Source organism: Leptonotus elevatus, chromosome 7 (assembly GCF_054856555.1).
Source record: "Leptonotus elevatus isolate MCC_2025b chromosome 7, RoL_Lele_1.0, whole genome shotgun sequence".
Lineage (NCBI taxonomy): Eukaryota > Metazoa > Chordata > Actinopteri > Syngnathiformes > Syngnathidae > Leptonotus > Leptonotus elevatus.
In genome coordinates, this window is record NC_141245.1 from 16,224,513 (window position 1) to 16,239,259 (window position 14,747).

Sequence of the window (14,747 nt, forward strand, 5' to 3'; positions counted from 1 at the left end):
TTTTCTGTCAAATGTGCAAATTCATGCAAAGTGTTGGCCCTCTAACGTAAGCAAATGTGACTAAGCCTACTTATAGTTACATGAAAGTATGATTACAAACAAATAAGATAACCAAAGCAAATATCTGCACCACTCTGGAAAGGCACTCAGTAGAACAAAGACCTGCGACAAAATTGAAAGAGTGTCATTCATAGCAAAAACAAATATTGTATGTTCCATGATGAGTATTCAAGTGTATGCCATGAAGAAAACACAATCCAAACCAAAAGCTAAGATACCATAAATTGATGGTCTGACGTCTGTACAGGATTGTAACAAATTTGTTGCGGAACCGAATGGCCATATTATGAAATATGTATGTGTCTGTGTAGATTCTCGTTCGTCCACAATCAAAGTAAACCACAAACGTTGACTCAAGGCACTCTTCCTGGTTTTGAAGATGTATGACCATTTTTCAAAACGGCTGTTTAGTTCCCCCATTTATATCAGTGGTGGGTGTGTCCCCTGGGGGTGGTCACATGGGGCTTGTTGTTGTTGCCTGGTGGTGAAATGGGTTGTTTGGGGCTAATTTACCTATGGAGTGAGACGGTCTTTGGGGGAGATGTCAGGATGTTGTTGTAAACTGACGATAGTGAGGGTGTAACTCAACCGTATCTGATTAAAGAAGCCTTTCTAGTTTGATATATGGCTTCCTTCACACCTCTCTTAAACCAAGGGTCTTTTCTGTCCAGAACTTGTGCATTGAAATGTAATGCAAAGTGAATGTGGCTTCTTTTTAAGACGCAAATGAGTTGTTGGCTCTGAAATTGATGAAGTTAACCTCCGATGCTGTGCCTTGCGCTCGGTCTCTCCAATGTAGAGGTCACTGAGTGCCTTTCACTAAAAACCTGTGGATTTCAAACTGGGCCTTTGTCATATCGGCCAGGAGAAAAAGTGCCCCTATACCTGATTAGAAGGATAAAAACAGTAGGCAGAATGTGGTGGTAGGCTTCTTGGATGGGCGATTAGAAAAAGCTAAATTGCCAGTCAGTGCATTCGCTTGTCAAAAAGCACTAGTCACAGATCATATTAGCGGGAGTGATCTTGTAATTCAGTGTGACCAAATGTCCTCTTTTGCCCGTATATGTCAACTTTTCTACATCTTGTCCGGGAATCTGTGGGTTTTATAAATTCATGAAAAAGTCTGGTTTTCATAGTGCGGCAAACGCAAGGAGTGTAGGGAAAAAAGAAAGGTGAGATTTGTGTCTGCGTGATATTATTGTTATACTGTATATTAAAAAAGTATATATCTACTGTATATATATGTAAAAAAAAATTTTTTAAAGAAAAAGGTAGGTTAGCATTACGTACCTCACTTCCTGAGCGTTCAAATAAGGTCCTGAGCTGTGTTGGTGACCCATAACTATGGCTCACTGGTAAAGCTCTGTGCTGTCAAACCGGAAGGCGTGGGTTTGTTCCCCATTCATCCCATTAAAAACAAAAACAAAAACAAAAAACGGCAATGACGGGAGCAAAAAAGGTTGGGCTTACAACATGATGTCATTATTCACTCATTGTCAAGACTTCAAAAGAGAGTTATGTTTTTAGTTTTATTTTCTACCCAGACAGAGGAGGCATACGTTAAATATATTATAATGTATGGCTTATTTGAGTAAACTTTGAGTATCATTTAAGTATCCCGAGGCCGGGCCGAATGTCCTCCTTTCTGGAAAGGAAAATGCGGTCACCTTTAGAGTTAACTCCATAGTCACCCTAATGTAATGGCTGTGATTCAATCATATTGATTGATTTTATACAACCGTTCTACAAGTGTCATATATTAGTTTGAACAGTAATTTGTGATAGCAAATCATAATTTGTTTACATTAAGCAGTTATCTGCGGCAACAACACAAAAGAGCAAACAATTTTGTTAACCGTGTAATTAGCACAACATGCTAACTAGCCTAATAGCGTCAAGTCATTGACACCAAAAAATGAAACAAATGAATATTGTTTTATTGTTTCACTTTCATAGAGCAAGTTACTTTCTAGCCAAGACCACACATGGACGCAAGATCAGTGGTGCAAGGCAGTCTCCCAATTCCCCATGTCACATGCGCAGCTGTTATATCAATCCGCCCGTTTTGACTCGTGGCCATTGATCTAGACCAAATCAACTGTTTAGAACAACTGTGGGATGGAGTGACATGTAAACTTAGAAGTCCCAGAGTTGGTAAAAATAACTTGTATAATTGTGTTTGAGCTACCATTGTGTTTCAAAACGTGACCTATGTCGTCTCTGCTTCTGCAAGCAGGTATGTTTGCCTTGGCGGCAGTCCTAGTCCCGCCCCGTCTGACGGTTCCCATGGCTACCGTTGCCCTGCTGGCCACGGCTGTCCTGTTGGCTCAGCCAGAGCGCTGCCATGTGAGCCCGGCACTTACAGCGCATCTTCCGGAGCCGCCGAGTGCGTTGTATGCCCCAGAGGGATGATGTGTTCCTCCCCAGTCACCTTGAAGCCTGCCATCTGCCCACTCGGTGAGCAGGAGTCAAGTATGAGTCAGATCATTAAATATTGTCTCTTGGCAGGTAAATCAACTCCATATCAATTCTGTAGGTCACTATTGTCCTGTTGGAACAGCCCTGCCTCAACCTTGCCCTTTTGGGACTTTCAACAATCAGACAGGTGCACACTCCCACTCTTTCTGCACAACCTGTCCTCCTGGATTGTACTGCAGCGCATATGGAGCTTCATCACCACAAGGTGCTTAAATTAGCCCTGGCCCGTATTAGCAAAAAACACATCCTATATTTGTACTATTCACACAGTCTATAAAAGAAATGGCAGATGTAATTGGATGGATAGGGTGGTTTATATCATGCCTTTTGGACTGTGTCAAGGTTCTTGTTTGCGAGGCTATTTCTGCCAAAGTGGAGCCACGGGACCAACTCCTCAAAACTCTGATAACTTTCCAAAGAATGGGCCGTGCCCTGCAGGTCACTACTGCCCGGCAGGGTGCCTAATTCCAATTCCTTGCCCTCTTGGCAGCATCCGCAACACGACTGGTAATCAGGAACTTTCAGTTTGTCTTTATAGCCTAACCAGTATATTGATGTAAAATAAATTGACCGTTTTGATTGCATTGGAGTAATTTTTCCACTTTTATTGTTCTCCCATAGGTGGTGTGTCACTGGAGAGTTGCTTTACTTGTCCTGCAGGTCACTACTGCTCCGCCGAGGGTCAGGGCAGCCCAAGTGGGCCCTGTGCAGCCGGGTTCTACTGCCCTTTTGACTTCTCTTCAACCACTCCGTATGCCTTCCCTTGCCCCAAGGTATGGCAATAGTCAATTCATGGCACTTTCTACTGTCTACCCTTAATTGTTGTTTTGTAATAGTACAGTGTTTCATTTTATTTCATTTCAAATTAGAAAAATCCCATGGCACACCAAACATATATAGTTTCAATTTACATCAACATTTTCTTATTGAGTGTCAAATCTGTGCCTGTTGGAAGTTTTAACAACCCTAAGTTAAGCAGATAAATAAACTGTCATATTAATTCATTGTTTATTTGCCTTTATTTTAGTGTAAACCTAACCTATTAGACCAAAACATTTACATTAATAAATGTAATGCATATTCATCTTTCCATAGTTTGACTATAGAAAGCCAGCATAGCCTCTATAATTGTTTGCCGTGTCGATGCATTTTTGGTAAAAATAAATAAATACATTTTTATATATATATATATATTAAGGGTGTTAGAAAAAATCGATTTGGCAATATATCGCGATATTACAGCACGCAATTCTCTAATCGATTCAATATGCGGCCGAATCGGTTTTTAAACATCAATTTTTTATGGGAATATTCAACAAAACGTCTTACTTAGGGTTAGGGTTTACACATTAAGCATGGAAGAATGTTTAAATTAATGGAACATTAAGCCTTAATATTTTATTTCAGTGCTGTTCAAACATGAAACAGACTGCAACCTGAATTTTAAGATGAATAAACACATTTTCATACAAAGTACAAGTTTACTGATTAGTATTTTCTAAATTTGAGTTTAAAAAATCGCAATAACCAATTTATAGATTCGTATCAGGATTAATTATATCGAATAGTGACCGGGATACGAATCGAGGCAATTCCCACCCCTAATAAATAAATATATATATATATATATATATATATATATATATATATATATATATATATATATATATAAATAAGGTTGTTGTGGCCAGCCTTAAAACTATCCAGGTGTACGGCTCATGATAGGGAAGCATATGCTTTGTATTCCATAGTCATCTTGGCTCTGAAACCGCATCAGTTAATCATCTGAATAAGCTATTTCTGTCAAACGTGCAATTTTGTTTATTCACACTATTTACGCCCTGTTTTGAATGCCATGTATGGTTTTCCCCAAGGGACACTTCTGCCCACAAGGCTCTGGCCAAGCCCTGCCATGTCCCAGAGGAGAGTACCAACCAAATCCAGGCTCAGACAACTGCATCCCCTGTCGACCTGGCTTCTTTTGTGAGGAGGCCATTGTAGGAGAGCCTCAAATCTGCCCACCACATTCATTCTGCCCAGCAGGTGAATTAAAAGCCCTGTTGTGAATGTGCAAAAAGGCAGAACCTAATTTTGAGTGAAGATGCTAATTACCACGTTATTATTCTTAATGACTCATTTCTTTTCAGGTACCATGGTGCCTCAATCATGCCCTAATGGGTCATACAGTGATCCAAACAAGGGAGGACTGCAAGAGGCCCAAGAGTGTTTACCTTGTCCCCCAGGGAGGTTTTGCAGGTAAATAACTAAAATAAATGCTAGTACAGCTCATGCATGACAGCATTTTGCACGCCCAGGCAGTCAGCTGTGTGTGCGTGCACCTGTCACACTCACATGATACGACCTCCTGTCAGGTGGCCCGTGCTCGTTGGCAAGATATGAGCGCAGATGCACTGTTAGTACGCATGCAAGGACATACCTGCTCAGAGGGAAATAATCGTGTTTCTGCTTTGCTTACACTCACTGCCAGCACAATGTGGGCATACTGCCTCCCCCCATAGCCAATTTAACGCCATATTAGTATGCACACCTGTAATAAGTTGAGCACGGGAGATGGAAATGGTGAGAATAAAAAATTAATAAATCACGTTGTTGGAATGATACATGTGTTCGTTGATAATTTTCCTGCCCATGTAGTCTATTCCGTGCAGCAACCACTGTGCCATGGTACTTTTAGAGTGTGTTGAGGGCTCAAATTATCCATTTTAATTGGTCAAGAAGTTATCATTTTAATTAACATTATTAACTTTTCAAGGATGACTGCCATTAAAAAATCTATGAAAAAAAAAGGCTCATAGATGTTGAAGATCTCTGTGTCTTTATTCGATTTCAATTTAGATCATGTACATTTGAATACAATGGAAATGAGATCATCATTATACCACTATACCACTTTTTTTTAGACCGATATCAGTACGAGTACTCAACTCTCTCTAATCACCGATACCAAGTACCAGTACTTCTAGTACTTTTATACATAAAAAAAAAAAAACAATGACAGATAATTTTAAAGAAATACTTGTATATCCCCAAATAGCTTTTTCCTTAAAATTGCATGAAATTAATGGCAATTTTCTATTCTTCTGTTGGCTAATTTCTAGTTTCTCATCGAAACACGACCACAACAGCAGCTGATACTGGTATCGACCGAGTAACGATACCTTGAAAAGAGGCTGGGTATCGGCCCGATACCAATAACTAGTATCGGTACTTGCCCGTCCCTGCTTTTTTAGTAATTATAATGTAAAATATGGGTCCTGGCTCACTCTAAAGCTGGGAATCACAAGTCTGTGGAGAAGATTATTGGGATCTCATCCAAGCGTAAATGTATGGAATTAGTTTTCTTGCTGGAACAGAAAATGACTTTTACCAAACTTTTTGCACAAAGTTGCCATCATCCATTTATCTATAATGCTTTGGTAAGATAAGGAATTGCTATTAAAATTGACCTAAGGGACTTATTAGTACAACCCCTGATTCATTATTGTTCCCAAATAATTGATCTTTATCAAGTTGAGTTCACCAACCTTTTTGAATCTGGGAGCTTCATGAGTGCTGATTATTGTGAAAGGTTATCAGTTTGTTGCTCACTCCTAAAAATAAATAATTAAAATTACCTTTAATGATGTTATTTTTCATAATTAACTATATCCATCTATTTGAATAACAGACACGAATCATGTTAATATATGTTTATCACATTTATCAACAATGATTTAAGGTAGGAAAGAGATAAGTATCAATATGCAACACTATGTTTTTATAAATTTCTATAAGTGTGTACATTTACAATAATACAATTTCTAATAAATTGTGATGTCTCATCACTGGTGAGCTATTTTTAAGACAGGCTCGCAGGCTGCCCATGTGGTCCCTGGGCACCATGTTGGTGACTCTTGATATACCGTTTGTATTTCTGCATGTTCTTCCTTCCAACAGAGCTGGTAGGATACAAGGCGTGTGTGCTGCAGGGTATCTTTGTGTTTCTGGGAGTGCAGATTTCACCCCTCAGGGGTTATTACCTGACCTGACCCAGTGTCAGTGGGGCGTGCAGTGTGCTGGGCCATGTCCACCAGGTACAACTTCAATTCATAAAATAAAGAATAAGGCTTTGGCTTTGAAATATGTATACTTGACACAAACATACAGCCCGTGGATCAGAACCATCCCGTCTAATCTGGCCCGTGAGGAAGGAATCAAAACTGTCGTATTTCAATAAAATGAACTGCTGTTGCTAATTTTGTCCACTGGAGGGTGCACTGACGACTACTTAAATGACATTCTGAAATTTGGCTGTTACTCAGGATTTGATGCTAAAATTTTGCGCCCTTTTTTGTCAATACATTTCACATTACTCTGCAATAAAATAGTAATAAAAATAAATATTGCCAGAAGGTACTTGGAATCAGTTGTGATCTGGTGCAAATGCGACTTACCTCGCATCAATTTATTTTTAGGTCGTAGAAGTGACATTTTATTTGGGACATGGTTTCAACAGTACTAATATTCTCTATTAAGAGTAAGTTCTAAATAAATGTATACTTTTTTTTTTTAGGATTTTACTGTCCTGAGGGCACCGGAAAGGCTGTGGTGTGTCCTGAAAACACCATCAGAAGTTACTCAGGCGGTGCCAGCGCACAGGACTGTTTAACATGCCCGCCTCGACACTGGTGCCAAACTGGTATTTATGCTCATTATCAACCACAAAATATGTACAGTATGTGCTTTAAATTGCTAATAATGAAATGAAAGGGAATGCATGTAGTTGTTCAATAAACTTCCGCCATTAAAACTTTTTAATCCCTTTGCCTGGAAACCGATATAGCCTTTTGCTTGTCGTGCCATGCTGTTAATTAGAGTCAGTCTGGAGCAGGATATGCGGCTGAAAATAATGGCAAAAAATAACTGAAAGCCAACAGAGCACTCTTTGGGAATTATGACCAAGCCTTGGCTCTTCAAGGCAGCGCTTGCAAGTGATCAATGACGTAATGAAATCAATTCTTCAACCCGGGTGCAAGGAATGTAACAAATGTGCAATGAAATAGTCTCCATCTATCATTAATCCATCCATCGAAAACCATTTACACCCCTTCTTTCCTAAAATTACAGCCTTGTGCTTGCTTACAGGAGAGCCAAATCCTCGCCCGTGCCCCGCTGGTCATTATTGTAACGGTTTGCCAGGAGGTGACAGTAATGGATGGAGCGGGCCCAATCCTTGTCCTGTGTACACTTATCGAGCCTCTCCCGGAGCAGGGAGTAAGGGCGACTGCCTTCCCTGCCCTCCCGGTTACCACTGCAACAGCACAGGTGCCGCACAAAGCATCCCAGACAATAAGCACTACTCTACTCCTTGAAATGTTAATTAAAGTGGCGGTGGCCTTATTCATAATGTTAATTAAAACGGCAAATGCAAAGTAGATACGTTGTGCAATATCTTATAATGAGGTGTAAAATATTGCATGGAGCTACGCCACAATGTGCCTCTCTTTTGCCCGACATTGCTCAAACACAATTCAAAGCAAACTGCCTTTCCGGGTTATATTAATTTCAGTTTGTATGCACACTATTATACTCCCGCCTGAGCCTGTGGCGGAGATAAGAATGGAGGAGTTGATGAATGAAGGAACTGAATTTAAAAGCCATGTCACCTGAGGTGACACTGATGAGTGAGTGTTGGATTTGTAACAGAAAAAAATAAACCATATTGATACCATATCTGATTCATTACGTTTAGAAATGCTTGACTGATAGAGAACACGCCGTGTTTTTTGATAGCTCCTGTTTCTCGGATAAAAGGGATACGGTAAATTCATAAGATCATGTCATTTATAACTTTCTCTCAGGGCTTGTAGATTATTCCAACTCCCCTTGCCCACCTGGATTCTGGTGCAGTGGGTCTGGAGCGCCCATCTTCTGCCCAGCAGGCACAAAGAGGATTCTTCCTGGTGCTGCTGAACCCAGTCAATGTGAGCCTTGTGCTGGGGGGACCTATTGCCCAGACCCTCAGGCTACGGGGAAGCCCAATGTGGAGGGGATCCCATGCAGGGACTCTTATGAATGCCCCAAGGGTAGGTTTGGCCACACCTTCCATAATATTGTCATCTACTGCACAGTGTAACTACAAAATTAGGATTTCTACAATTTGAAAATGCAGTTGTGGGGTGAGATTACCTTGATGACAAGGTAAAATGTGAAATGTTGCGATTTAGCCGTATGCCTGGAAATGCAATATCATTGGCGTGACAGGCTGTGATTACTGTGGCTGTTTGGTGAGATATTGAAATTGTCAAACATTTGCATTGGCACTCACCATGCGGATGAGAAAATAACCGGGGTGGACGTACAGTATATAATATTGACAATACGGCATAACATCACTTGGAGTCGGTCTGTAGTGTGATTGGAATCTCTCTCTCTCTCGCTCTCTCGCACTCTCTCTCTCTCGCTCTCTCTCCACCAATGTAGGGAATTTCAGTTTTTCCTTTAGATCAGGGAATGTCTCTAATATTTGTCAACTGTCGGCTTGTGAAGCCCTTTGAGACTCTTCTGATTAAGAGCTAAGTAAATAAAGTTGGCTAGACTTGACTTGAACGACCGTATCGGCTATATGTGTCCCCCTGCGCAGATCCCGACTTTGGAGCTGGCATCAAGGCAGAGGGGTTTGATTCGACTTTGCCGGGGTGCCGTGCTTCAAAGCTGCTCTGTGCCAACATTTCATCTTTAGAAAAACATATTAACATATTATATAGCGGTCTAAGACGTAGTGCGCTTTTGAATCTCTGGGACTTAGCAGCGCCTGCCACCTATGGGAATACACTGATAGACTGTGTGAAAACCTATGGAAAAAAGGTTCCAATTACCATAGGAGCAAGTTTCCGAGATTCAAACTCAGAACTATGAAGCACATGGATCGACTACTTGTCTATTATGGTTCCATCTATATCTTTATTTTGAAAATGATGTTCTTCAGTAAATAGTTTTTGCTCACTCTTCAGGCTCAGCCACAGAGAAGTTGTGCAGATCTGGCTCATACTGTGGACCGCAGACTGCTGAGCCTCAAATCTGTCCAGCAGGTTACGTTTGTACAGCAGGGTCACGGTCCTACAATCTCCCTGATCAACTGTGAGTGCGCTAACCTTTCAATACCCAAATACATCCTTTTTCTTGGCAAAGGAAGCATGTTTTTTTTTAAAGGTGATTCAGATAAAGAGGGGCTTACTAGAGTTGAACTGACTTTGCAGTGGATAGGTAAAAAAAAAAAAACGTTTTGCAAATAACCTTGTTGCCCGCCCTCCACAGCTGTCCATTTCCCTTCTACTGCCCAGCCAACAGCTCTTCAATGAAGTCTTGCGATGGAGGCTCAAAGCCTGTCAACACCAGCGGGCTTAGAGGATCCAAAAAGTGCTGCTGCAGTGTATGCGAGGGTGGCACCTATCGACCCTACCTATCAACTGTCTTCAAATGCCTGTCATGCCCTCCAGGATACTTTTGCCCACCAGGTGTGCACATCCAAATAAAAGGACATAGTCAATGTCACTGGTGTTAGTATATAGGGGTGGGGTGAGTGGTGTCAAGCCATCCTCTTTAGATAAGAGGCAGGGTTGGACAGTTTGCTATATTTTTCCTTCTTGAAAAATAAGGGTGTAATGTGCTTGTCCATATTGCACTTCCTGTTCCCATCATAAAGTTGTCAATTGTTTTCATGACATATAGGCACAGACGACTACAAGAGCAACTCTTGCCCTCAGGGCTATGTATGTCCATCTGGATCCACTCGGCCGACACCTTGCCTCCCTGGTGCATTTGGCAACTTGACCAAGGCTCAGACACTCACAGATTGTCACCCATGTCCGGCTGACACCTTCAACCACCTTCATGCCCAGAGGGCTTGCTTCCCTTGTGGCAGCTCCTCCACTTCGCCACCAGGTTATTTTTGAATCATCCATAACTATATTCCATATTGCGGTAAACTCGTAAAATGCTGCAAAAAATATCATGTTTGCGAGATACACTAAATGGAGAAGATAATGGGGACACTTTACAAGTACAGAATTGGCGCTCTTTTGCAGCTGTCCGTAACAATTTGTCACTTCAGAGAGGGCCCATTTGGCAATATCCATTCTAGTTCATTCTTGAAGTGTTTGAATTCAGTCGACCATGCTTTTAAGGACATTGCTTTGTCAGTGCCTTCCACAAACTGCTCGATTTAAGATGGACTACTTTCTTTAGCCAAATAACAGACACATCATGGTTTGAGGGATGGATAAATGTGTTAGGTCAAACTTTTTCATCAGTGTCCTTATTATTACTTTTTAATTGACTGTGAAAAATCAAGGGGTTCTACTTGCTTATAATAAAGTGAGGGAGATCCCCCCCCCCCACCCCCCAAGGTTTCATATATGGCCTTTTCCAATAAAGCAGTTTCTCAAATAGGGGGACAGAGTAATGCCATGTTTTGTTTTGTTTGTTGCCATACTAGAATAAAGTGTAATTGCACATCCACTCCAATAGGTGGCAGTAGCGCTCTAATTGTCAGAGAGTGCGCGTGGAGCATTAGCTCATCTGCAAAAGTGTACTTACAACAATTAAATAGACAAATGATACTCGGCAGAAAGTTGGTGGTTATGGTATTTTCTCTTTCCTTAATATTTTATTTTATTTTTTAGATAAGCACTGCAATAAAGGTACCTGATAACAAGTTGTGTTCCAATACTTTTGCCTGTATCATTTATTGTTGCAACCGTCCAATAGACAATATGTCACATTTGTGTAGGTTCTTCTTCTTGTACCTGCACTGGCAAAAATCGCTCTTTTCAGCGCTCAGATGGTGCATGCTTGTGCAGAACTGGTTTCATTTTTTATAACGAGTTGGACTTCAAAAGCTCTACTTCTGACAGTGCGCTGGACTGCCAGCCTGAGGTCAGTAGTATTCCTATTACAGATACTGAAAGCAAGCCATATATATTCATGTGTGTTTGTGTTTTAGCTGTATAAGAGGTGCGCTCCAGGGCAGGTTAGGCTGGCGGCATCCAGAGAGTGTGTATCACCTTCCTTATACTCTTGTAATGTAACCTGTGGACCGCATAGAGGGAATCTGGATGTGGAGATGGGCATGTGAATATCACTCTTGCTTTTCATTTGTTTTTATTTGACTCCATAGTCTGTAAACTGCTTCTTAACATGATAATGTTGTAAATGCTGCTGCTACCTTATCCTGATTCCCCAGCTGCCACTGCCAGCGATACGTGTCTGCCGAGGAGCTGTGTGACACTTCCTGCCTCTCCAAAATGCCTCAACTCTCGGCCCATTTCTCTCCAGATGGACATTTGCTCCTCAGCATCAACGAAAAAGGCAGTACAGTCTGGGCCCAAGTAAGACTTTAAGCTACCCCTTGTGAGGATAATGCTGTAATTACCAAGGATGGAATGCTTGTGAAAGTTTGTGCGTGCGTCCATGTGTGTGTGTCAGAAGGATTAGGCAAAAAGTGCTAAACCAATTTCCCTGAAACGGTTTACCACAGATGTCAATACGCTCCCTCCCAGCTCATCATATTCAGGTGGGATTGCTCACGCTTCTCGCGTTCTGTCAAGGCTTTCTACTGATAAAATATGGAGGCTGGGAAGTAGACTGAAGCTCTGCTGCCTTGGCCTGACTCCAGAGTTAGCATGCTAGGGCACGTGTATACTGTCGCTCAATAAATATTGAATCATATTAGTTTTCAGTCAACAATTAATTCACTAATCCATCTCTTTCACCAAAACAGGCAAAGGAGTCTGTTATTCCCGCTCATGCGAATTGTGCATGTTTAATGATAACACTCACTCATTAACCATTATCAACAAAATCTAGCGAGCGTTGTGGGCAAATGAAACAATTGTCTTTCGAGGAGTTGCACGTGACTAATATGAAAGAGGTGTAAAAATATGCTTCCCATGAGTGAGTGAGTGACCGCTTCCAAGTAATGTTGCACCATATTACCTTTTGGCATGTTTTGTTGGCAAGGGCAATTCCACCACTTGGCCACTGCACTATTTCGACTTACTGCAAATGCAACAGGGAAAAGTGGATTTTAATTTTTTAAAATTTATATACACTTTTATTTGGATCCTCACCAAAAAGGAATGGGTACTTGCTTAGCACATATGCTACCCATTCACAAGTTGTTAGGTAAATTGGTTTTGGCTTTGTGTACTTTTTAGTTTTTGTGGATACTTTTTATTTATTTATTTATTTATTTTTTTACTATTGAATAACATTCCTTGTGCCCCTATGCTTTTAATGTTTTACCAGGTTGGCCTTGGTACAATTTACTGATTGACACATACATTTGTTAATTGCATCCTTTATGGTAATATAATATATTGTATTACGTAGTGGACCTTTGTGTTTGATAGTGTAACCTTGAATTTACTTTGGATTTGTGGGTTAGACAGTTTTGATTTAAGGGTGTCTGTGTGGATTTTGTGGCTGTTCAGTCTTTGAATAAAACATTTTAAAAAAAACTCACAGCTGGCCAATCTGCTCACAATGAAAATATTAATTTACTGTAATTGGATTTTTATGTTTCAAAGCTGTCCTTGCTTTTTACAATTTTCAAGACACACAAACAAGACGACGTCCGGTCACTTTTATAAGCGAAAGTTTATTAGTTTTTCTTCACTTCATGATGTTCGTATTCAGTCTTGCAGTTGTTGTTCTCACTAGATCATTGATTTGTTTTTTTCCAGACTTTAATGGATGTTTTAGGACCAGAGCCCCGTGCAAAGAATATTGGCAAAATCCATTTGGTTCAGTTTGACTCTCAAGGAGTGTTTGGTTGGATTCCCAAACAAATAGAGGACGTTGAAATGTTTCTTTCTGGTGATTTTACTTTCTGATATCAATAAGCTTTTCTCAATGTAACATCTTTTTTTTATGATACCCATTTTTTTCTGAGACTGATTTGATTGATCTCTTCTCAGAATCAGTAGATGTCTTCGCTCCCACGCGGAGAAAGAGTAGAACCACAGGAGGTCATGAGGAGGACTTGCCTGTCCTTCCCCGTATCCCAAACCCACTTGCCTGTCTGTCGACTGGTGACATGCTAATTTTCCATCTAACCATTAACCACACAGGTACACGATCCACTTTCATTGTGTGTTAGGTTTTTTTTGTGTGTTGACTACTACTCATTTTGCACCAATAAGATCGCAGTCTCAGCCACTTCCCATTCTATGAGAAAGACCACTTGTTCAACAGTAACCCCAGCTGGGATTTTGGGGTCTTCAGACGTGTGCAAACACTTATCAAGCAGTCCAATCTGAATAACACCTGGTGAGGCCCTGCAGGAATAACTTCCCAAGTGCAGTTTTTAAACTTTTAGGGGAATATTCTGTTTGATCTCCTGTCAGGTTTGCCCATGCTTTTTTGGAAACGGGGAAATATGCATTCCTGGACAGCGCTGTCCCAGATTGGAGTTTAGTGGTAGTGGTGAGTGAGGATGGGACACATTGTGACCCGCGGGCCTCGGCCTTTCAGGCTATGACCCCATCAAAGCTTGTCAGGCATGGAGTCATCAAGCACCACCAACTAAACCTTCTACCAGATTGGGCATCGATTGCAGGTCAGCATCCTGCTGTTTGTGCTTCATTTAGTCACGTAAATAGAACAAAGGGGTGTCCAGTCACTTGTGCAATGTATTGAAGTAAGAGCTGCTACCAAAAATCTGCCATTTCAGGAATATTTAATTAATTCATAAACATTTCTTTATTTTTTATGGTGGGAGTAGATGGATACTCTAGATAGATAGTAAATCATGATTCAGACATATTTTTGGACAATATTTAAGAGAAATTGGCCTTAAAATCTTCTAAACTTTTTTGGAGACAGCTCTTGTTGCTGGCTCTATAAAGTGATGCAATGCTAACTGTGTTCAGGCCTCCTGAGTCTGCTTTTAGTGGTCGTGGTGGCCGTGACCACAGTACTTGTGGTTCTCTGGCCTGGCAATGCCAAACTGGTCTCCCATTGGAGGACAAAGCCCAGTTGGCGCAGCCTTGGAGACCCCCCACGTCCTTTGGAGTGTCCATGCAGTGGAGACAGGTACAGTATGCAGGGATAATTACATTGTCAAAACCCTGTCTCTGCCTCTTTTAACCACTACAAAAACATGTACGAAAGCGTTTAATTCCCTATTATTATGGTTTTCATTTGTG

At 40.9% G+C, this 14,747-nt stretch overlaps 1 protein-coding gene across 11 annotated transcripts in view; it reads left to right on the forward strand.

Annotated features, from left to right (window-relative positions):
- LOC147171258 (uncharacterized) overlaps positions 1-14,747 on the forward strand; it is a 64,448-nt gene that overhangs the window by 40,565 nt on the left and 9,136 nt on the right. For 7 of the 11 annotated variants that reach the window (XR_015095628.1, XM_086081275.1, XM_086081276.1 and 4 more), the window contains 21 exons: positions 2,297-2,532; positions 2,597-2,743; positions 2,881-3,045; positions 3,160-3,311; positions 4,413-4,581; positions 4,686-4,794; positions 6,496-6,632; positions 7,112-7,237; positions 7,684-7,863; positions 8,400-8,624; positions 9,552-9,678; positions 9,856-10,055; positions 10,270-10,482; positions 11,330-11,475; positions 11,543-11,670; positions 11,783-11,927; positions 13,284-13,416; positions 13,518-13,670; positions 13,743-13,869; positions 13,947-14,158; positions 14,472-14,634. Coding sequence is in view for 10 of the 11 variants with exons in the window: in XM_086081275.1 (XP_085937401.1) it covers positions 2,297-2,532; positions 2,597-2,743; positions 2,881-3,045; positions 3,160-3,311; positions 4,413-4,581; positions 4,686-4,794; positions 6,496-6,632; positions 7,112-7,237; positions 7,684-7,863; positions 8,400-8,624; positions 9,552-9,678; positions 9,856-10,055; positions 10,270-10,482; positions 11,330-11,475; positions 11,543-11,670; positions 11,783-11,927; positions 13,284-13,416; positions 13,518-13,670; positions 13,743-13,869; positions 13,947-14,158; positions 14,472-14,634 (3,393 nt within the window). In the remaining variant the exon portion in view is untranslated. The remainder of the gene's footprint in view (positions 1-2,296; positions 2,533-2,596; positions 2,744-2,880; positions 3,046-3,159; positions 3,312-4,412; positions 4,582-4,685; positions 4,795-6,495; positions 6,633-7,111; positions 7,238-7,683; positions 7,864-8,399; positions 8,625-9,551; positions 9,679-9,855; positions 10,056-10,269; positions 10,483-11,329; positions 11,476-11,542; positions 11,671-11,782; positions 11,928-13,283; positions 13,417-13,517; positions 13,671-13,742; positions 13,870-13,946; positions 14,159-14,471; positions 14,635-14,747) is intronic. The other 4 variants (XM_086081284.1, XM_086081279.1, XM_086081277.1 and 1 more) reach the window with 3 other exon arrangements.